Consider the following 24784-nt stretch of genomic DNA (forward strand, 5'->3'; position numbering starts at 1 on the left):
TCACATTTTTAGTCTGTGTCTGCTACAAATGCTAGCTACAGCACATTTTGGGTAGAAAAACATCCAAACATAACACCACAATGAGAGTTAAGGTTGTTTGTTGTCTTGAGATGTACTGGATGACTGTGTGACTCTCCACTTCCTAGGCTGGCCTGGCAGAGTAGAGGGGGATTCCCTGGCTGCCTCATCAGCTTCTCTGGAGGAGGAGGAAGAGTGGTGGTTAGGGTTTCAGAAAGTCTCTGCTTATTCCCTCTGGCTGTATGATAGGAGGAGGAGGAGGAGGAGGTAGAAGTTATCCTGATACCCAGAACTAGGATTGGCTTACCCCTGCCACCAAATAAAAGCCTTACCTTTACTATTGGTGGATAAAATGTCAAACTGACCTCAGCTAGTGCTGAGCGATTAGTGGTTTTTGAGGTCGGTTCGTTTTCTGTTTGATTATTATTATTGTGTATATATTTTTTCACCTTCCTTTTTCTCCCCAATTTCGATCTTGTCTCATCACTGCAACTCCCCAACGGGCTCGGGAGGTGAAGGTCGAGTCATGCGTCCTCCGAAACATGACCCGCCAAACCGCGCTTCTTAATAACCTCTTAAGGATCAGACACTTTTTTTCAATTTTTGCCTAAAATGACATACCCAAATCTAACTGCCTGTAGCTCAGGACCTGAAGCAAGGATATGCATATTCTTGATACCATTTGAAAGGAAACACTTTGAAGTTTGTGGAAATGTGAAATTAATGTAGGAGAATATAACACATTAGATCTGGTAAAAGATAATACAAACAAAAAAACATGCGTTCTCTATTTTTGTTTTGTTATCTTTGAAATGCAAGAGAAAGGCCACAATATAATATTAGTTTACGCGCAATTTAGGTTTTGGCCACTAGATGGCAGCAGTGTGTGTGCAAAGTTTCAGATTGATCCAGTGAAGCATTGCAATACTATTTTGTATCAAGTCTGCCCAAATGTGCCAAATTGGTCAACTGATACATTTTCAAGTACATAACTATAGAGAACAATGATATGGTAATACAAAATGTAAGTTTACACACTCCCAGGAATGTCATACATGATGGATCATTAGCTTATACACTAACTTTCACACATCTAGATGGCCGGGCGGGGTGGGTGTGGAGCCAGAGACAGCAAGGGTTCAAACTGTAGAACCCAGTTCCTACATTTGAATATAAAAATGTATTTTATCAAACAAAACTATGCTACATTTTATCTCTGGGACCCTCAGATTACTGATTACTGAATGTAAGTACATTATTTACCTTCACAGGTGAATGTATCAAGCCAGTTGCCGTGATACGTTTTTTGTTGTTGTACACTCTCCTCAAACATAGCTACTGTAAATTGGACAGTGCATTTAGATTAACAAGAATTTAAGCTTTCTGCTCATATAAGACATGTCTATGTCCTGGAAAGTTTGCTTTAACTTACAACAGTCATGCTAATCACATTAGCGCACGTTAGCTCAACCGTCCCGTATACGGGACACCGATCCTGTAGAGGTTAACACCCGCCCGCTTAACCCGAAAGCCAGCCACATCAATGTGTCGGAGGAAACACCGTTCACCCGACGACCGAGGTCAGCCTGCAGGCGCCCGGCCCCCCACAAGGAGTCGCTAGAGCGCGATGAGCCAAGTTTTGTATATTACTTATTTTTCATTCCTTAAAGTAATCATCGTATTTCTGCTCAGGCAGTAGCAGTCAGCCAGCCACTCCATACTGTACTGTCTTTAGTCATCCTATTTAGCTAGCCTGCCTAAGTATGCTGCAGATCTGTCTGACAAAATCATTTTACTAGTTCTTCAAAGTAGCTAAGGTATTCTTTCACGAACTGTCTCTGTCCCTCTCGTAGTTGTCTCTTAGTTCTGTACAATCCTCTCTCATGCAGTCTATACGGTCTGTTTGTATCTAACCTAACATGAATAAAAGTGTATCTGTCCAGAGATTTGTATATAATGACGAGATGCTCATGTCTATGCCCTAACAATGGGAGTCGTTGTCCCAAAGGTGGGAAGGCAGGCAACAATTGTAGGTCCAAAATAAGCCCATAGAAATGAATTGTTATTTTGGACAGATTTGCCTCTTCCTCTCTGATCCGTCTCTAGGCTGGTGCAATGGATTATGGTCATTGTAGTTAATTATCACGTTTCTGCGCTGAACAAGGTTGAATATTTGTTTCAGGAAAACTACAACTCCCTTCAGCCCAGCATACCACATAGTTCTTGACTTGATTTCTCTGATTTCTGTCGTGAATTATTTGATTTCTCTCTACAGAAACGGCACGTTGGGCTCACAAAAAAAGAAAAAGAAAAAGGGAATTCAAGTAATTGAACCGACGTCGGTCAATTAGTTGTTTAAAAACCCCCACAAAAAATGTTGGTTAATCGCTCAGCACTATTATGGGCAATGTAATTTTTAGAGCCAGAGAGAAACACTCATACTCAGTGTTAGACTTCCTGAAAATATAAATTTGCTGTATAGAGCTGAACAATGACCAGCCTCATGTCTTGTCACAGGCCTGCTGTGTAAAGCTACTATCATGGTTATTTCAATTTGGTTTGGACAGGCTGTTTCTCTCCTCCTTGGATGTCCCAATTGGTGTTTTAGTGATGTTACACACAGTCACACAGCCCAATTAATGAACATTAATTAACATGAACACATTTAGCATCTCCTGGCTTCCACGTAGTCTACAAGCCACCGATGCAGACCTTTGGAACATCTACATTTTAAAAAGTCTAATAAATCCATGTAAATAGCCTACACCATCACAATAAATCCATAATTTATTTTAGACATATCTAAAGAAACATGATATGAAGAAAATGTAGTCTTTTCAGAAGAACAGAATAGCATACTCTGAGTTGTCCTTATGTTTGGCCCTGATCTGGCTATGACATATGGCTGTGGGCTACACTAGTTCATTTAGCAGACAATATTTGCTTAGAATTCCATGGCATTATTTTATAGTATGAAGAAGACAATTGAACATAGCTAAATAGAAAGGATATTTTCTCCAAACAATTTGAGGGAGTGCGCACATGCGGCTACTCTGTGTTGACCTGTTAACCAAGAAACAGGTTCTCCTATATGCTTAATTTAGAGTTATTTATGTAACTTTAGTTGTGATAGAAATGTTGGGCTATATGTTTTGATTTTTCATACATTCTAAGGCTGTATGATACAACTCTAATGATGATTTGAAAAAAGTTGCATGAAAGGCATGAGCTCTGCTTTGTTTTTTGCGTAGGCTGTATAATCTCTTATTTACAATTTGACAAGCACTTGATACTGCCTCAAATTTCCCAGCTGCATCCCCTTTGTGTGGCCGTCATGCCCACTAAAATGTTTTACAAATAAAATCCCTTCTCCCGGCTGCATGCCGAAGCACCTCTCACTCACATGGCTCTCCGTCACGTAATCCGTTCTTTCTCACAGGCTACAAGTGAAGACCGCTACATTGGGGACGCAACTGCGTGCGTCCTTATCCAATTACGAGGCGCATATTGAAGAGATTGGAAGAACTGTCCACATTTGCTTTTTGTCAGCCAACAAGATGAGTAGGCCTAACGTACAGCAAAAGCATTAGCCTATGTCAATCTACTATCCCCCATAGTACAAAAGTTGACCTATTCTGTGCGAGAGATTAATATTCCAAACATAGTGTGGGACAGTTGTGAGATTGGGATGGCATCAAAAAATCTGTTTTAAGCAATAAGCCTGATGCAACAGATGACAGGCTATTTCTTCAAATTTTAAGTGCAGCAGTGCGCACACGGCAGTAGGTGTGAATGTTCCATTTGCAGGAAAACACCATTCTCAAAAGTGACCACAAATGCGATTATGCATGTAATGCTTTTATTATAAAGGTGCATTTCTATGGTGAAAATTATCTTCCCCAAACTTGAAACTCACGCACTGCGTGTGTATGCCAGTTAGGCTCTACACCCGTTGTAAAGTGGATTCATGTGCTTCATTTTAAGAAGTTATTTGGCCACTTTAATTGTGATACAAACCTTATCAAAACATAAAGGCCTATGGGCTAGGCTACATGAGGTGTGTGACTAGTAGAGAGAAAAAAAGCAAGCACTGTTTCTTGCCTTAAGCTGGGGATCATTCACAAGTGATATATCATTCACAAGTGATAGGCTAATATTGTCACCCATCACACTATTCTTGATTTAATCTTGTCTTTACATATACTAAATAATATATGTGTGAAATTTGTTTTGATTTAGAATGGGCCATTATCATGCACTTGTCTCTAAACAGGGGCAGCGGAAAAAAAATACATGTCATCTATGCACTTAAATAGCGAATGGAGGACACTTTTCCCGTGGTTTATTTTCATGCCAGCCAGGTAGGCTATACTCATTTTAGATTTTAGTCATTTAGCAGACGCTCTTATCCAGAGCGACTTACAGTTAGTGAGTGCATACATTTTCATACTGGCCCCCCGTGGGAAACGAACTCACAACCCTGGCGTTGCAAGCGCCATGCTCTACCAACTGATCTACAGGGGACCTACTCCTGTTGTAAAGAGAAGCAATGTGCTTAATATTAGGAAAGTTGAGAAATAAATATAGTAGGCCTAGCCTATAGAAAGCTGATGGGATCCTCCTCTTTTTAATAGAGGCCATCACTCTGTTTTCTCACACAATTGCATAGCCTATAGAAATGTTGCGCAACATGAGCTCATGGGCTGTCATGAAGTGTTTGATTAGATTTTCGATTAGATTTGCATTGATGTCAGAGTGGGACAATAGAGTGCTGAGTACCAGGCAGTTTAGCAAGTTTGGTAGGCTATTAATGACCATCAGCAGCATCAGAGCTTGGAGAAGCCTAATTACCCTGACTAAACGGTCACATGGAATTTGACTCCCGTCATGACTCGTGACCGCCGGTGTGGCGGTAGTATGGTCACCGTAACAGCCCTAAGAGTGAGTCCCTTGCCTTGCTCTCTGATAGGGATGCTCATTGCATGGATTTTTCACCCTCAATGTTTTCATTACTCAATGCAGCCAGACAAACACAATTTACTGTCACTGCTGTGGATATACTTGTGTTTGCGAGCGTGTGTCCGTGCGTCAGGGTTTCCGTTAGGAAAATGTGTCACCGGACATTTGACCGGCAGCATTTGAATTTAATAGACATTTGAGAAATTTACCGGACCCATATGCATTGGGTGTGTAACCTGATTATGGCGTCCACCCACGGTGCTCAGAATGACAGAAATCAAATTTAGATTATGGCTATTCGTCTTAACAGAACATGCAACTCGAGGATGCAACGGCGTGCGTCCTTACTGAATTCCAATGCGCACTTTGAAGATGTTAGAATAACTACCGCATTTACCTTTCCTCAGCCAACCAGATGAGTAACGAACAGCAAAATCACTAGCCTATGTCAATCTAATATCCCCCATAGTACAAAAGTTGACCTATTCTATTGGTCAGCTTGTGCCTTTGGCTACCGGACAATGACATAACTTTTATTTGAAAACCAATAGAACATGAGAGAAATAGGCTATAAAATAATTGCCTCCACGTTTCTATGGTCGGATTTTACTTTGAAGCTAGGTGTAAGACATGCCTCATAATATGAAGTAAAACGTTCAGGTTCAGGTTTCAAATAATTATGTAAATGTTTTCAAAATGCATACTGCTTCCAGCAAAGTGGTGTGTGTGATGCGCTGAAGCCTGCCTGCCATTTGCCTATATGCACTTGAATGGTGAATTACCAGTTAAGAAGAAAAAAAATAGTAGGCCTAGCTCTGGACAGCAACACTTTTTTAACAAGCGATTGCATTTAGAATTGTTAAGCAATGATTGGGCTTATAAAAGCACGTTTCACTCGACAGCAACGAATGAGCTGTTTGAGAGAAGATGTAGCAGCAGCTCTCGCGCTGTCTGACAGATTTTCCGCTCTTAGGCTCTGTATCTATATGCTCTGCGCATGTGATAAACATAACGACTAACGAAAATACACACGCTGCAATTGAATTCCACTAAATAATGCAAGTTAAGCTATAGACCGATAAGCATGACCGGTCAAATGTATTTCCATCGACTGGTATTTCCAGCAATGAATAGGCTAAAAAGCATTACTTTGCAATATGACTTTTTTTTGGGGGGGAGACAATTGGCCAGCAGCAGTTTTATTAATGTGTTTGTGTGAAAGTAGTCAGAGGTTTCAGATCGTATCATTTCACTGAAGGATTGTGAAAAGAAGGCCTATATATGGGCATGAATCTGGTTTTCCTCTGCGTGTGGGTTTGGATGATGGGAAGGAGAAAACGCTGGGTTCAGCACTAAAACAGGAGAAACTGAAGTGGAAGAGGAACGTGTGAATGACTGGCTTTGTGTGAGGACAGGACAGACAAACTGGGAAAATTCTGACCAACACACGCAGCTCTGCAGTTTCGTAAATTAACACACACTTGCACAACTTGTCCTTGGTTATCACTCTGAAAACGTTTTATCTCACAAAGGCCATACACTGTCTGCTACAGTTCTCTCTCACACACACCACACACTTCTTGCCCATTCACAGATTTCTCCACATTTCCCCTCTGAAAACATTCTCTCTCTGTCTACCTCTCTTCTTTATCTTCCACTCTCTCCCACTCTGCCGTCTCCATGTTTTGTCCTGTGAGGCAGAGAGGGAAGCAGGATTAGGAGCCAGCCAGGCAGGCAGGTTGTGCCTGTGGAAGGACAGATTGCCATCAGTGCAGTTGGTATTCAGGCCTTATCTCTGCCTAACAGAACATAATCTTAGCTGCAACACCGGCCGCACCGCTAAAGGAACAAATAGTGCTTTACCAGTCACGCATGCCTCACATTTATTACGAAAAATACATTCCGGTCTGCTCTGGTTCTCCTTTCTCCTCTCTCACTGAGTGGAGCTGGAAGTACAATTGGTTGGTGATTAGAGAAGAACCACCTCAGCCATGATGTTTGTTCATTTTTGTTTGTTATTAAAGTTATTTATCTTTTCATTTTTTCCACAAACAAACAAAAACATTTATTTTTATTTTTTAAATGTAACATTGTACAGCATAAGAACATTGAGCATGACATCGACATATCCTCCAACATAGCACATATACACAATCAAATAGTATCTCACAAGTTACAATACAGAACTAAATGGGTTTACAAGCATAAGTCATCACCTCCCAGTCTTACAAACAACATGACAAATAAAATGTGTCCAGATTCTAGAATTGCCGTTTCTACCAGTGATCCTAGCAAGCATTTGTTCATAAGATGCTACCTCCAACATTGATGCTATCCACTGTTTCAGAGTAGGAGTGGCATGACCCTTCCAAATTCTAAGGATTATTCTAGCTGCTGTAATGATACCAACAGTGATCAGTGCAAATTCCTCATTTGTTATATTAGGTTACTGTTCTATTGCCCAGGAGACATATTCTCTGTGAAACTGGAATTGTTAACCCCAACCATTCCTACAGATATTTCAAAATATCCTTCCAGAAAGGTAGCTCTAATGTGCATTCCCATATTGCTTGTAAAAATGTCCCAGTGTCTTTCTGGCATTTCCAACACAGATAATTGTTGTTCAGCCCCATCTTATGAAGCCTTGTTGGGGTCCAATAAAACCTATGTAATATCTTATATTGAGTAAGTTTCCTCCTGGCTTCCCTTATGTTCCTCCCTGAGTTGTATGTTTCTCCCTGAGTTGGACAAGAGCTTCAACCAGGTGTCATCCTCAATTTCACACAAGGTCAGTTTGCCATATTGTTCTGAGGTTTTTACAGTATTACAGTCCACTCTGCAGATAACTAAATATTGAGTAAAGAATGGCTGCTTTATGTTTGGGTAATTCCAAATACTCCGCTATTGGGTTCTTTCCTGGATTTTGTTGATAACTGGTTAACAAACATTCCCTCAATTGTAAATATTTGCAGAAATTTCTCGTCTCCCACATCATATTTTTGTACCAAATCTGAGTATGACATTAAAACATCTTCATTGTACAGATCACCTATAGTATGAATTCCTTACATTAGCCATTGTTTCCAGTACAGACTTCTTTCCTGTCCATAGCCTAGGATTGTGCCACAATGATGAGTATCCTTGTTTTAGATGTGAAATTCCACATATCTTGTGTACTGTTCTCCACACCTCTTTTGAGTGTAACACAATTGGGTTGGAAGTTTCAAAAGACCTCTCCCCTGTAAGACTATGTGACAGGATATCAACAGGGGTGAAAGGTGAACTTAGTTCCCATTCTATTAGTATCCAGTCCAAGCCAGCATCCCCTTTACCCCAGTGCTTCGCCAACATCTGGTAAAGCCAAGCCTCCTACATCCCTTGGTGAGCACATCTTCATATTAATCCTGGGTTTTTTCCTGTCCCACAGAAAGTATTTTGTTATTTTGTCATATTGTTTAAAATACCGGTCTGGAATATTCATAAGTAACATTGCAGAGATATCATTAAATTGTGGGACCACAACCATTTTAATCACGTTGATCTTTCCGCATAAAGAAAGTTTTATATTTTCCCATTTTTCTAAATTGGTCTTAATCTTGACTAGTAGTGGCTAAAAATGTAGTCCCATCACTTCCTCCAAAATGAACTCAACTTAATACCCAAATATTTCATCCCAGTAGGAACCCATTTGAAATTAAATGGGGTAACGGTTCCAGAGTAACATATGGCATTAATTGGCATTGCGTCCAACTTATTCCAATGAATTTTGTAGCCTGACAAACTAGAATATGATCAAATACAAGTAAGTAATTGTGGTACAGACTGAAGAGGATCAGAGACCAGCAGTAGAATATCATCTGCATACATAAGCAGCTTGTGTTCTTTTCCTCCTACATGGACACCCTTAATTACTGGATCTGCTCTTATCACTGTCGCAAGAGGCTCTAAAACTATGGTAAATAAGAGAGGAGAAAGCGAAGAACCCTGCCTTGTGCCTCAAGAAAGACAAAAAAAAGGATACATAATTCCATTCGTAAGTACTGTTGCTTTCGGATTGGAATAAAGGACCCTTATCCATGTACAAAAGTCAGGTCCAAAACCAAATTTTCCTAGGGTTCTTAAGAGAAAAGCCCACTCTGCCCTATCAAATGCCTTCTCAGCATCTAAAGAGAGAGCAGCGGTAGGAACTATATTTGAGCGATTTAACCACATGAGGTGTAAGGGCCTCCTCATATTAACAATTGAGGTCCTGTTTTTAATAAATCCTACTTGGTCATTATTTATGATATTAGGTAGCGCCTTCGCTAAGCGCATCGCAAGGGTCTTAGTAAGAATATTACAATCCACATTAAGTTGGCTGATAGTTCTAAAATTCCCAGGTTCTGTCGTATCTCTATCATTTTTTGAGATCAACGATATCAGGTCCTTTACCTGGCTATCTGATAATCTAGGTAATTCTATACCAGACAAAGTAACCATATCTATGGGGCTCGCTGAGCAGCAGGATGTTTATAAATCTTCATTAAAACGCTGAAACACACTGTTAATCTCTTTGGATGAGGTCACCATTTTATCGCCCTTCTTAATTGCTGGGATTACGTTAGAAGTGTTCTGCATTTTTTGTTGTCTTGCTAGTACCCTGCCTGTCTTCTCACTTCCCTCATAAAAACGGATTCTAAGCCTAAACAGTGCATATTCTGCCTTTTTGTTATACATTTCATACAAATGAAATTTCAGTTTGCAGGCAGTTTGAAATGTGCTATCTGTGAAATGTCTTGCCAAATCCCTTTCCAAGACACATGCAGTGCATTCGGAAAGTATTCAGACCCCTTCCCCTTTTCCACATTTTGTTACGTTACAGCCTTATTCTAAAATGGATTAAAGTACTTTTTCCCCTCATCAATCTAAACACAATACCCCATAATGACAAAGAGAAAACTGGTTTTTAGAAATGTTTGTAAATGTATTCAAAATAATAAAAAACAGATACCTAATTTACATAAGTATTCAGACTCTTTTGTGTCGTATCAACTTTTTCCTTTAGCTCGGTAGTTGTTGTTTTTATCGTGGAGACATCGGATGCAACACCCAACAAAGTCGTATTCATCTTTTCCATTTGCTCAAATAGATCCTACAGATTTACCGATTTCTCCGGGCTTACGTGTTTATTCGGGATGACTTGCTGTTTGTTTGCTAGTCGATGTGGCCTTCTGTGAATACAGCGTTAGGCTTGAATACGTTTTTAGCGTGTGTCGACATTCCAATAACGCCACTTTAGCGAGCGGTTTCAAAATGTAAATGATCTTTATATTAAACTGTACTACAAGTCAATATATTAAGACAAAAATTAAAGTGTATGCCGTTGAATTTCAATATTTACATGAGGGTATTAGGAGCTCTCTAAAGTGCTGCCATCTTTTTTGGCGGTCCCAAGTGACTCCCCTGTTTGTTTTTATTAATCAAAGCTATTCTCCTGGCTTGACAGGGAAAGGTTGGTATCTCATCTTCCCTGGGATGAGATGAAATGGTTCATCCTGTCTGAACAAGATGACTGGAGCTGTTGAGAGAATGACATTAGTTCTGCTCTCTCTGACTGTTTATGAAAACATTACAATATTAATTGGTCAATCAATAAACAGAATGTCATAGTAGGGTCGTTCCACCTCAAAGCACAAGAGGATTTCGACACCCACCATCTCAGATTATGACATTTTTCTGTAGTTAGAAACCGATAAGATAAGCATTTCTGCAAAATTATTTTGTTGAAGTATAATGTGATTTGATCTTGATGAAGCTAATTGATTGCACCCAAATTGGCAATTTCAATTGATAGGATTCATATAATATTCAATAAATATAGTACCCAACTTCCAATTTGCAAAAAAAACCTCAATTATTAAGATGTGAGGAATCCAAATAAATGGTAAAACGCCGCCCACCATAATGGCCAGTATACACTATCAGTTCTCTATGTTTGACAAACTGTATGAAGCTGCGACTTGGAGTATTGTTGATTCATACTATGTAATGTATTCTCAGTGAATTTGGTGATGTTTTTCCCACCTTGGTCAGAGAAATTAGCCATTTGAAGCCACTTGCATGTTCCCCATAAATTAAGTGCAAGTACCAGGTTTTGCCCACTAGATGCCGCTGTTCCTGCTACTGCCCTTTTATCAATTTTGCCTACTCCTTGAATGTTCCAACAAGAGGCAGCTCTCTGAGAGGGCTATCCCTATGGTGCAATTCTCATATGAAGCCCAAAAAATGTGAGAGACGGTCAAAAATGTAAAGTTCCTCAGCGTACACATCTCTGAGGAGCTGAAATGGTCAAACCACACAGACATCATGGTGAAGAAGGGACGACAGAGACTTTTCAACCTCAGGAGGCTGAAGAAATGTGTCCTGTACCCGAGGGCCCTCACAGTGTTCTACAGGAGCACCATCGAGAGCATACTGTCGGGTTGCATCACAGCCTGGTACGGTAACTCCACCACCGCTGACAGCAAGGCGCTACAGAGAGTGGTACACTCAGCCGAACGCACCATTGGGTGCACACTGCCTGCCCTCCAGGACACCTACAACACCAGGTGTTGCAGGAAGACCAAGAAGGTCATTAGGGACCCCAGCCACCCGAGCCATGGACTGTACTCCCCGCTTCCATCACTCAGACACGGGCAGTATAGACGCATCATAGCAAATACTGAAAGACTGACCAATAGCTTCTACCACCAGACCGACCAATAGCTTCTACCACCAGACCATCAGGCTGCTGAATAGCCATCACTAGTCAGCTACATGCTAACCCTATCCCCTTCCTGCACCTCCGGACTTCCCACCCCTGCAACCCTGTGCATGTGGCTAATAATCTCTCTAAGTCTAGGAGCATAATGTAGGATGGGTTGTGTTATTGTTATGTTACGTATTGTCTTGTTGCCTAGTTTTTATTGTAAGAGAGTATGAGGCCCGCCTATGTGGGAGTTCCTTGTGTGAGGAAGGCATTTATCACTAAGCTTGTGTTCCCACTGTAGGAACTGCTGAGCAGTTGCGGAAGGGGGGTGTAGTATGTGTGTCTCTTCGGAGCGGCCTCAAGTTACATTTTGTTCCTCCTTGTTTACTAATCACTCATCTGCCGGAACAGCCATATTTCTTGGAATGATGGTGGGGTGAGGAGAGAGCGGGATTGGTGGAGGAATGGAGGTGGGAGAGTTTCCAGGGATCGTCTCTGCTTCTCTCCCCCTTTCTCTTCTGTCACACACCAAATTGCAGCCGTTCCACTTAGCTCTCCACAGGGCACAAAACTTCAAGAGGCTAATTTCAGAGCTTAAGTCTGATCTTGCCCTAGCAGAGATAACACACACACACAAGCTCACACACATGCGCAAGCTCACACACACACACGACACAACCAGGAGAGTAATCACAGAGCTTCCAGTAAACACTGATTAGCTGAGTGTTGTGCCCTTGAAAAAGCTCTCTATAGGAGCTCTTTACCACTTCCGAGCCCCACACACACACAACCACATCACCACATCCTGCTCCTCTGACCCCGTTTGTGTAAACACATACAGACCCACTGGCAGAGGCGAGGGGCAGTTGTTTTCCATTAATTATTAGGCTATGTTATGCTCTGCTGTATGTTTTGGTATTTTATTAGGATCCCCATTAGCTGTTGCGAAAGCAGCAGCTACTCTTCCTGGGGTCCACATGAAACATTGCGTACAGAACATTAATAGACAAGAACAGCTCAAGGACAGAACTACATACAGTGCATTCAGAAAGTATTCAGAACCCTTCCATTTTCCCACATTTTGTTACGTTACAGCCTTATTCTAAAATTTATTAAATTAATTTTTTCACTTATAAATCTACACACACTACCCTATAATGACAAAGCGAAAACAGGTTTTTTAGACATTTTTGCAAATGTATTAAAAATAATGACCCGATACCTTATTTACATAAGTATTCAGACCCTTTGCTATGAGACTCGAAATTGAGCTCAGGTGCATCCTGTTTCCATTGATCATCCTTGAGATGTTTCTACAACTTGATTGGAGTCCACCTGTGGTAAATTCAATTGATTGGACATGATTTGGAAAGGCACACACCTGTCTATGCATGTCAGAGCAAAAACCAAGCCATGAGGTCGAAGGAATTGTCCGTAGAGCTCCGAGACAGGATTGTGTCAAAGCACAGATCTGGGGAAGGGTACCAAAAACATCTGCAGCATTGAAGGTCCCCAAGAACACTGCAGCACTCCGCCAATCAGGCCTTTATGGTAGAGTGTCCAGATGGAAGCCACTCCTCAGTAAAAGGCACATGACAGCCCGCTTGGAGTTTGCCAAAAGGCACCTAAAGACTCTCAGACCATGAGAAACAAGATTCTCTGGTCTGATGAAACCAAAATTGAACTCTTTGGCCTGAATGCCAAGCGTCACGTCTGGAGGAAACCTGGCACCATCCCTACGGTGAAGCATGGTGGTGGCAGCATCATGCTGTGGGGATGTTTTTCAGCGGCAGGGACTGGGAGACTAGTCAGGACCGAGGGAAAGATGAACAGAGCGAAGTACAGAGAGATCCTTGATGAAAACCTGCTCCAGAGCGCTCTGGACCTCAGACTGGGGCGAAGGTTCACCTTCCAACAGGACAACGACCCTAAGCACACAGCCAAGACAACGCAGGAGTGGCTTCAGGACAAGTCTCTGAATGTCCTTGAGTGGCCTGGCCAGAGCCTGGACTTGAACCCGGTCGAACATCTCTGGAGAGACCTGAAAATAGCTGTGCAGTGACGCTCCCCATCCAACCTGACAGATATTCCAAGCTTGTAGCATCATACACAAGAAGACTTGAAGCTGTTATCGCTACCAAAGGTGCTGTGGGGACCTAAAATGTATTTCCATTCAAAGCCTTTTTTCCCTAACCCCGAAACCTAACGCAATCACAAATATTTGATTATTTTACCATCCTTTTGGGGATTTCCGGTAGCCACAAGGATAGTAATGTGCGCGCACGCACACACACTCCCAGACATAGAATCTCCTCCATGGGGCTCATCTCTCTCTGATTTAGGTCAAAACATACACAAAGTAGTTTGTTTGTACACTGTTTTCTTTGGCATTAGATCTCTTTTTCTAATCATAACATTGCTTTAAAGGGTACTACTGTATAAACCAAGAAAGAATTCCACAGTACAAAGATAAAGAAGTGTCCTTCCTTATAATACCCCCACTGAATTTGCTGCAAAATGGAAAGGGTCTATCACTAACTTCAAATCAAATTGTATTTGTCACATACGCCGAATACAACAGGTGTAGACCTTACAGTGAAATGCTTACTTACAAGCCCTTAACCAACAATGCCGTTTTAAGAAAAATAAGTGTTAAGTAATAAATAATTAAAGAGCAGCAGTAAAATAACAGTAGCGAGGCTATATACAGGGGGTACCGGGACAGAGTCAATGTGCGGGGGCACAGGTTAGTCTAGGTCATTGAGGTAATATGTACTTGTAGGTAGAGTTAGTGACTATGCATAGATAATAAACCAAGAGAAGCAGCAGCGTAAAAGAGGGGGTGGGGGACAATGCAAATAGTCCGGGTAGCAATTTGATTAGCTGTTCAGGAGTCTTATGGCTTGGGGGTAGAAGCTGTTAAGAAGCCTTTTGGACCTAGACTTGGCACTCCGGTACCGCTTGCTGTGCGATAGCAGAGAGAACAGTCTATGACTAGGGTGGCTGGAGTCTTTGACCATTTTTAGGGCCTTTCTCTGACACCGCCTGGTATAGAGGTCCTGGATGGCAGGAAGCTTGGCCCCAGTGATGTACTGGGTCGTACGCACTACCCTCTGTAGTGCCTTGCAATCAGAGGTCGAGCAGTTGCCATACCAGGCAGTGATGAAACCAGTCAGGATGCTCTTGATGGTGCAGCTGTATAACTTTTTGAGGATCTGGGGACACATGCCAAATCTTTTCAGTCTCCTGAGGGGGAATAGGTTTTGTCGTGCCCTCTTCACGACTGTCTTGGTGTGTTTGGACCATGATAGTTTGTTGGTGATGTGGACACCAAGGAACTTGAAGCTCTCAACCTGCTGCACTACAGCCCCATCGATGAGAATGGGGGCGTGCTCAGTCCTCTTTTTTTTCCTGTAGTCCACAATCATCTCCTTTGTCTTGATCACGTTGAGGGAGAGGTTGTTAACCTGGCATCACACGGCCAGGATAACTTGATCCAGAAAGGAGAGATCTTACTAACATGTTTGTCTGTCTCCCTCTCTGTGTCTCCAGGACCTGTCCTGCATCGATGACCTCTCCAACAACTCTCTGTTCTCCTCTCCGGCCGACTCTCTGTCAGAGTACGCCGATGCCCAGGCCTTCATCCATGCAGACAACCTGGCCCATGTGCCCACGTTATGGGACATAAACACACCAGCACAGAGCCAGCTGGTGGTGAGGGGACCCGACTACACACACAGACTCTCTATTACTTTTTATGTTTAGATATAAACAATTTAAAAAATAGTTATTTAGCAGACGCTCTTATCCAGAGCGTCTTACAGGAGCAATTAGGTTTAAGTGCCTTGCTCAAGGGCACATCAACAGATTTTTCACCTAGTCGCCTCGGAGATTCGAACCAGCAACCTTTTGGTTACCAGCCCAATGCTCTTAACCACTAAGCTACCTGCTACCTGTGTCACTCATACACACTTACTCACACAAACACGTCAGAAAACACTCTCACACATAAGCTGTTTTATTTTTCTCACACAAAACAACGAGACATGCATCACCACATACAAGCGTCACCACACACTACTACCTAGATAAAAATAGCTCTGCCAACTAACACCACTATGTTCATACCCACACATACATGCTCACTCTAAAAACAAGACCAAATGTCTGTGTGCTTAACACTCAACAGCAATTCTCAAATACACGTCATGTACTGTAAGTAAGTAGGAAATGTTGCCTCTAACCACTGATCCAGGGTCAAATATGTTTACAACCCATCTCCGGAAAGAGAGCATGTTAGGAAATATGTTCTAGTTGTATGACTCAGAAATGGGAACATTTTGTTAGTTTGTCTTTGTGTTTTCCCTATTGATTCTGTTATTATTTTCTCCATTATCTATCATTATATATTCTACACACTTTCTGTGCCCTTTGTTGCCACTGGCTTTCACTGACAAGCTGACAAATCACAGTCTCTTTTGTTGTTTTTCCCAGACGTTCTGACATTCATGACTCACAGGACTCTGGTGTGACTTGCATCTTTTCATTTGGTTTGAGTTTTGTGTTTGTTTTTTGTTTGTTCTCCCTGCAGCTAAATGCCAACAGGTTTCAGGGTTTGAGCAGTTTGGAGGATATCTCTGCCATTATCAGCACCCCACCTTTGGGAGGATACCAGGTAGCCTCAACCCTCCAAATCTAATCAGGCCTAAATTAGTCAGGTGATTGACTGAGGGCCCCAATTTGACAGGCACAAGAATGTGGAGATGGAGCCAAAACTGACTGCATCATTTTAAATATGCGACACTAACTTCAAAATAAGTTTGGCATAAAACTTTAAACCCACGTGAATTATTGCTGCCTTTTTGCGGACATTCCAATTGAAATATTGTGTAAATATATTGAGTAAAACAGTCGGTTTTGGTAACTTCTCTGTCACTCTTAGTGAGCCCCTCGTAGAAACACTGAAGTCTAATGGTCTAATGCTCTAATCTATCCAATCAGGCTCTTATTTACCTTATTAATGAGCATCAGGACAAGTAATTGCAGGTCAGCTAATTATCTCTCTGTCAACCCTTTGACCTGTAACCATCCACTATGATTTAGACCTTTTAATTTCACCTCATATCTATCTTGTTTCTGTCTTGTCCAGTTGGTTGAGGTTATTTTACTTATCTCCTTACTCATCTGCGCTGATCTGAAAAGAGGGGCATTTGCTTTCACTTGTCCAGTTTTATCATATCAGTTTAGATGGACAAGAGAAAAAATATGGACAGGATATGAACTACATTACCCATATCCCCTTTGCTTCTGCAGGCTCAGAGAACCCAGACCCCGGCAGAAGAGGAGGCAGAGGAGGAGGAGGAGGAGACAGAGGAGCTGGGACATGTAGACACCTACGCCGACTACAAACCATCCAAATGTACGCTGCCCTACACTCTACTCTCAAGACACAACATGTAGTCCCGGTTGACCTATTTATCTGGTTGCCGTTTTAGTGTCTTTCTTTATGTGGAAGGAATTTGAATTTTGCAATAGTAATATTTTTCAGTGACGTTAGTACACATAGCTACTCTAAAATAATAATACAATCTGATACTGATAGTCTGTGAGGGATTTAGTAAGATTTTGCCTGTCTTTTCAATCTTTAAATCAGGGTTCTTCAATCCTGGTCCTGGAGGGCCGAAACACTTCTGTTTTTTATTTCTACCTGGTAGTTAATTGCACTCACCTGGTTTTCCCAGGTCTGAATTAGCCCCTGATTAGAAGGAGAGGATGAAAAACAGAGGTGTTTCGGCCCTCCAGGACCAGGATTGAAGAACCCTGCTTTAAATTATCTCTCACTCTCTTTTGTCCTTCCTCAGCCACCATAGGGATCTCCCACCCAGACATAGTGGTGGAGACCAACACGCTGTCCAGCGTCCCTCCTCCTGACATCACCTACACTCTGTCCATTGCTGACTCCACCATCAAACGTGGCCTGCTCTCCGCCCTGCAGCTAGAGGCCATCATCTACGCCTGCCAGGTAACACACCTCTTTATCACTTCTGACCCCTGACCTCACACATCTGGTCTGGCAGGAACAAGTTCAAGTATGTTCACTGTATTTACTGTGTTATCTTCTTCAGCTGTGCTTTTGATATCTCTCTGTGTAAGTTGTTCAAAATAATGCAGTGGTTTATTCGATGCCGGTCTTTATAAGAGTGTCTACTAAATGACTAGAATGTGAAGCGTTAGTTAGCGATAATGTGTGTACAGCAACAAGTTCAAGTTTTATCTTGGAAAATACAGTATGTGGGCCATAAATAAAGGGTATATTATACAATGTTTTTTAAAACTCTTTCTACTGTATTGTTATCTACTTTAGCTGTGGAGTTATCTCTACAGTGGCTTGCGAAAGTATTCACCCCCCTTGGCATTTTTCCTATTTTGTTGCCTTACAACCTGGAATTAAAATGGATATTGGGGGGTTTGTATCATTTGATTTACACAACATGCCTACCACTTTGAAGATGCAAAATATGTTTTATTGTGAAACAAACAAGAAATAAGACAAAAAAAACTGAAAACTTGAGCATGCATAACTATTCACCCCCCCTCTTTTGCAGCAATTACAGCTGCAAGTCTCTTGGGGTATGTCTCTATAAGCTTGGCACATCTAGCCACTGGGCTTTTGCCCATTCTTCAAGGCAAAACTGCTCCAGCTCCTTCAAGTTGGATGGGTTCTGCTGGTGTACAGCAATCTTAAAGTCATACCACAGATTCTCAATTGGATTGAGGTATGGGCTTTGACTAGGCCTTTCCAAGACATTTAAATGTTTCCCCTTAAACCACTCAAGTGATGCTTTAGCAGTATGCTTAGGGTCATTGTCCTGCTGGAAGGTGAACCTCTGTCCCAGTCTCAAATCTCTGGAAGACTGAAACAGATTTCCCTCAAGAATTTCCCTGTATTTAGCGCCATCCATCATTCCTTACATTCTGACCAGTTTCCCAGTCCCTGCCAATGAAAAACATCCCCACGGCATGATGCTGCCACCACCATGCTTCACTGTGGGGATGGTGTTCTCGGGGTGATGAGAGGTGTTGGGTTTGCTCCAGACATAGCATTTTCCTTGATGCCCAAAAAGCTCAATTTTAGTCTCATCTGACCAGAGTACCTTCTTCCATATGTTTGTGGAGTCTCCCACATGTCTTTTGGCGAACACCAAACGTGTTTGCTTATTTCTTTCTTTAAGCAATGGCTTTTTTCTGGCACTCTTCCGTAAAGCCCAGCTCTGTGGAGTGTACGGCTTAAAGTGGTCCTGTGGACAGATACTCCAGTCTGCTTTGCAGCTCCTTCAGGGTTATCTTTGGTCTCTTTGTTGCCTCTCTGATTAATGCCCTCCTTGCCTGGTCCGTGAGTTTTGGTGGGCGGCCCTCTCTTGGCAGGTTTGTTGTGGTGCCATATTCTTTCCATTTTTTAATAACGGATTTAATGGTGCTCCGTGGGATGTTAAAAGTTTCTAATATTTTTGTTTAACCGAACCCTGATCTGTACTTCTCCACAACTTTGTCCCTGACCTGTTTGGAGAGCTCCTTGGTCTTCATGGTGCCACTTGCTTGGTGGTGCCCCTTGCTTAGTGGTGTTGCAGACTCTGGGGCCTTTCAGAACAGGTATATATATACTGAGATCATGTGACAGATCATGTGACACTTAGATTGCACACAGGTGGACATTATTTAACTAATTATGTGACTTCTGAAGGTAATTGGTTGCACCATATCTTATTTAGGGGCTTCATAGCAAAGGGAGTGAATACATATGCACGCATCACTTATCCGTTATTTTTTTTTTTGAATTTTTTGAAATAAGTTTTTTTTTTCATTTCACTTCACCAATTTGGACTATTTTCTGTATGTCCATTACATGAAATCCAAATAAAAATCCATTTAAATTACAGGTTGTAATGCAACAAAATAGGAAAAACGCCAAGGGGGATGAATACTTTTGCAAGGCACTGTATGTTCAGTATTTGTTCAATATATTATACTGCTGTTTAATTGAATGCACGTATTGTAAGTCACTCTGTCTACAAAATTACTTAAATATGACATGAATATGTTAGTCATAGTGTGTGTCTGTGTACACATGTGAACACTGTGCTCCATGTGTGTTCCCAGCAACATGAGGTGATCCTTCAGAACAACCAGAGAGCAGGCTTCCTGATAGGAGATGGGGCCGGAGTGGGGAAGGGCCGTACGGTGGCTGGCATCATCCTGGAGAATTACCTAAAAGGAAGGAAGAAAGCACTATGGTAAGACACTAGATTCCTCCTACTATTACTCCACTCAATACATTACCCAGTCTAACTCTGTTTCTCCCTACCTAATAGTTATATCTTACCGTTACGTAGGTGGGCGTCTCCCTGCCTAATAGATTTAAGATTGAGTGGTTTCGATTGTAAAACGTTAGTTGTAGTGGATATTGCGTCAGATTGGCCTTTGTGACCTGCATTAGAAAGCATCAATGATAGTCAGTGCCATTGATTACTACCAACTCTGAAATCAACCTATTCAGTTGTGCGTCATGTTTGTTTTGTAAAGATGCACTCATTTCTCCTCTTCCACCCCTCAGGTTCAGTGTGTCCAATGACCTGAAATATGACGCCGAGAGAGATCTCAAAGACATAGAAGCTCCCACTATTCCTGTGCATGCCTTAAACAAGGTGAGGTGATGAGAAAGGAATATGGCAAACAACCATTACAATTACTGTATGTTTTTGTCATCTGAGGTTCAGTAAGAACAAATGCTGTCTGGTTTAACCTCTGCTCATGTCGCTTTCTGTAGATAAAGTATGGAGACACAGCTACCTCAGAAGGAGTCCTGTTTGCGACATACTCTGCTCTGATCGGGGAGAGTCAAGCAGGAGGGCAGCACCGCACCAGACTCAAGCAGATCCTGGACTGGTGCAAGCCCGGCTTTGACGGAGTCGTATCCTTATACACTACATTACCACCTTGGTCGCTACTAACCTGATAATATCTAATTGTAGATCGTCCGGGTCCGTAGCTCTGTCATGGTTTCTGTCTACACGTAGGATTGTTGAGCTTTGTGTAGAGACCAATCAATGCACTGGCCATGCTAGAAGTACTGCATGCTCTAACCGCTATTACTGAAACTAGCCCTAAAACAAGAACAAATACTTCCTGATGAAATTGCCAGTCTAGCATGGCCATCTAGTCCAGTGACTACCAATTATCTGAGAACATAAGTTTTGCTCAATCAGCATGTTTACACTGGGCAGGTTCACACTGTAGCAGCGTTTTGCCCTTGACCATGTTCCTAGATTGTGTTTGACGAATGCCACAAGGCCAAGAATGCCACGTCCACCAAGATGGGCAAGGCCGTGCTGGACCTGCAGCACAAGCTGCCCCTGGCCAGGGTGGTTTACGCCAGTGCCACAGGTGGGCCTTTCTCACACTTTTCCTGTACCTGGATGACTGTTTGTCTTCTCTTTCCCTATCGCTCTTTCTCACAATGCCTGTACTTTAGGACTGTTTGTCTACCTGTTCCGTCTCAGTTTTCCCTCTCCATCTCATTCAGCCTGTATTTGTCTTCCCTCTCTTCCAGTCTTTCTTTCAATTTCTCTGGGTCTCTTAGTTACTCTTTCTCTCTCTCGATCTCTCTGTATCAATGTCTCACCGCTGCTTCGCTCTCTCTCTCTCTCTCTGCTCTCTCTCTCTCTCTCTCTCTCTCTCTCTCTGCTTTCTCTCTCTCTCTGCTTTCTCTCTCTCTCTCTCTCTCTCTCTGCTTTCTCTCTCTCTCTCCTCTCTCTCCTCTCTCTCCTCTCTCTCTCTCTCTCCTCTCTCTCCTCTCGCTCCTCTCTCTCTCTCTCTCTCTCTCTCTATCAATATCTCACCCCTGCTTCTCTGTCTCCCTCCAGGTGCCTCTGAGCCAAAGAACATGATTTATATGAGCCGCCTGGGGATCTGGGGCGACGGCACGCCCTTCAAGACCTTTGATGATTTCCTGCACGCCATCGAGAAGAGGTCTGGCCTCATTCCACACATTCACTGTATCTTACCTGTATCTAATTATTAAAATGTATATGATTTATCTATGTTGTGAGAATGACATCTCGTAATGGTGTGGCTACCAGACCAGTCCTGGTATTTAGAATACAACTGACAGGCTGTCTGTGGTTTGGATTTTTGGTTGACAGGGGTGTGGGCGCCATGGAGATTGTTGCCATGGACATGAAGGTGAGCGGGATGTACATCGCCCGGCAGCTGAGCTTCTCAGGGGTGTCCTTCCGCATCGAGGAGATCGGCCTGGACGACGACTTCAAACTGGTCTACAACAAATCTGCCAAACTGGTGAGAGACTGAGAAGACATATGTGCGTACATGCGCACGTTAGGGCCGGGAATTGCCAGGGACCTCGCGATACGATATTATCACGATACTTAGCTGCCAATACGATATGTAATGCGATTCTCACGATTCTATATGTATTGCGATTCGATACTTTGATCACTATATATATATGTGTGTGGATATACAGTAGCAGTCAAAAGTTTGGACACACCTACTAATTCCAGGGTTTTTCTTTATTTTTACTGTTTTCTACATTGTAGAATAATAGTGAAGACATCAAAACTATGAAATAACACATATGGAATCATGTACTAACCAAAAAAAGTGTTTATTTAATATTTTAGATTCTTCAAAGTAGCCACCTTTTGCCTTGATGACAGCTTTGCACACTCTTGGCATTCTCTCAACCAGCTTCATGAGGAATGCTTTTCCAACAGTCTTGAAGGAGTTCCCACATGCTGAGCACTTGTTGGCTGCTTTTCCTTCACTCTGCGGTCCAACTCATCCCAAACCATCTCAATTGGGTTGAGGTCGGGTGATTGTGGAGGCCAGGTCATCTGATGCAGCACTCCATCACTCTGGTTAAGTGTGACTTGAATTCTAAATAAATCACAGACAGTGTCACCAGCAAAGCACCATCACACCACCTCCTCCATGCTTCACTGTGGGAACCACACATGCAGAGATTATCCGTTCACCTACTCTGCGTCTCACAAAGACACGGTGGTGCAGCAGAGTTAACTCTGGGTCTTCCTTTCCTGTGGCGGTCCTCATGAGAGCCAGTTTCATCATAGCACTTGATGGTTTTTGCGACTGCACTTGAAGAAACTTTCAAAGTTCTTGAAATGTTCCGGATTGACTGACCTTCATGTCTTAAAGTAATGATGGACTGTCATTTCTCTTTGCTTATTTGAGCTGTTCTTGCCATAATATGGACTTGGTCTTTTACCAAATAGGGCTATCTTCTGTATACCCCCCCTACCTTGTCACAACACAACTGATTGGCTCAAACGTATTAAGAAGGAAAGAAATTCCACAAATTTAACTTTTAACAAGGCACACCTGTTAATTCAAATGCATTCCAGATGACTACCTCATGAAGCTGGTTGAGGGAATACCAAGAGTGTGCAAAGCTGTCATCAAGGCAAAAGGTGGCTACTTTGAAGAATCTCAAACATAACATTTGTTTAACACTTTTTTGGTTACTACATGATTCCATATGTGTTATTTCATAGTTTGTCTTCACTATTATTCTACAATGTAGAAAATAGTAAAAATAAAGAAAAGCCCTGGAATGAGTAGATGTGTCCAAACTTTTGACTGGTATTGTATATCTCTATATATATCTATATATCTGCTACAGAGAGACGAGAGAGCATGAGAAAACGATCGGTCATGGAAATAAAAGTGCTGAAAACAAATTGGCTCCCTATTTAAAAAGATGGAGAATAAGCTATGAAGGAAAGGTACTGGTGTTTTGGTGCAGGTATCACCAATTAGCGCAAAAATAATATTGCAATATTGTCAAAACGATACGATATATTGTCAAAAATAATATCCCGGTATATAACTATTGATTTCCCCCCATCACCAGTGTGCATGCAAGTAGATGTGTGGTTTGTTTTTATGTGGAGAAATGTGAGCTGTGACTGCATTTGTATGTGTGTAGGCTTTTTGACTGCTAGTACATTTACCTGTGTGTAGTAGTGGTGTGTGTAGAGTGTGTAACTGCCCTGTTACAGTATGTCTAAAGATGTGAGTGCTAGTGAAGTGACTTATATGTGTGTGTCCTCCTCAGTGGGCGGAGGCTCTGGCCGTGTTCATGTGTGCGGCGGATGAGCTGCGTCTTGTCAGCAGGAAGTCCCTGTGGGGTCAGTTCTGGTCGTCTCACCAGCGCTTCTTCAAATACCTCTGCATCGCCGCCAAGGTTCGCTGCCTGGTGGAGCTGGCCAAGAAGGAGCTGAAGGCTGGCAAGGTGAGACTGACCAGCACTTAATTCATCCTTTATTTAACCATGATAGTCATTTAGATGGGAATCTCTGGCCAAGAGGCATTATCACAATTATCCATGCATTTGAATGGGAAAGAAAATAGAGCCATGTTTTTCCTTGTTGATATGTTTAAGTGTGACGCTCTGCTCATGTGTCTTGTTTCTCCCCTCCCCAGTGCATTGTGATTGGTCTGCAGTCTACAGGAGAGGCCCGAACCAGAGAGGTCCTGGATGAGAACGATGGACACCTGGATAGATTTGTATCCGCAGCAGAGTAAGTCTTGTGTCCTTGGCTCTCTGAAGCCTTGGATAAGTACAGTATTGGAGCAAATTGATCTTTGGCTCAGCCCTGATTCAACCCTCACACACAACACCACAGCTTTCATCTAGTGTAAACGGGACTTTCCTGTCTGATGTGCCTGTGGTTTTCACATGATTCATCAAATCACATTTTATTTGTCACACATACGTGTTTAGCAGATGTAATAGCGGGTGTAGCGAAATGCTTGTGCTTCTAGCTCCGACAGTGCAGTAATATCTAACAAGTAATATCTAACAATTTCACAACATATACCTAATACACACAAAACTAATTTGTTTGTTGCCGGGTACAAAACCGGTTCCTAGTTAGAAGGCATTCCATTTGTCACTCTCCAGCTTCAGTCAAAAGTTTAGTCTGAACCGTTCACTTTTTTCCCTTAGAACACACTACCTGAGGGTGTAGGATGAATCTTCCC

At 42.2% G+C, this 24784-nt stretch overlaps 1 protein-coding gene across 4 annotated transcripts in view; it reads left to right on the forward strand.

Moving 5' to 3' along the window:
* Positions 1-24784, forward strand: part of LOC121533577 (protein strawberry notch homolog 2-like) — a 120911-nt gene that overhangs the window by 84276 nt on the left and 11851 nt on the right. For 3 of the 4 annotated variants that reach the window (XM_041839644.2, XM_045205538.1, XM_045205539.1), the window contains 12 exons: positions 15257-15418; positions 16296-16379; positions 17018-17123; positions 17566-17726; positions 19862-19995; positions 20316-20406; positions 20529-20672; positions 21028-21145; positions 21625-21730; positions 21904-22057; positions 23856-24032; positions 24224-24321. In XM_041839644.2, the coding sequence (XP_041695578.2) occupies positions 15257-15418; positions 16296-16379; positions 17018-17123; positions 17566-17726; positions 19862-19995; positions 20316-20406; positions 20529-20672; positions 21028-21145; positions 21625-21730; positions 21904-22057; positions 23856-24032; positions 24224-24321 (1535 nt within the window). The remainder of the gene's footprint in view (positions 1-15256; positions 15419-16295; positions 16380-17017; positions 17124-17565; positions 17727-19861; positions 19996-20315; positions 20407-20528; positions 20673-21027; positions 21146-21624; positions 21731-21903; positions 22058-23855; positions 24033-24223; positions 24322-24784) is intronic. The other variant, XM_045205537.1, reaches the window with a different exon arrangement.

Source organism: Coregonus clupeaformis, chromosome 20 (assembly GCF_020615455.1).
Source record: "Coregonus clupeaformis isolate EN_2021a chromosome 20, ASM2061545v1, whole genome shotgun sequence".
NCBI classification, from domain to species: Eukaryota; Metazoa; Chordata; class Actinopteri; order Salmoniformes; family Salmonidae; genus Coregonus; species Coregonus clupeaformis.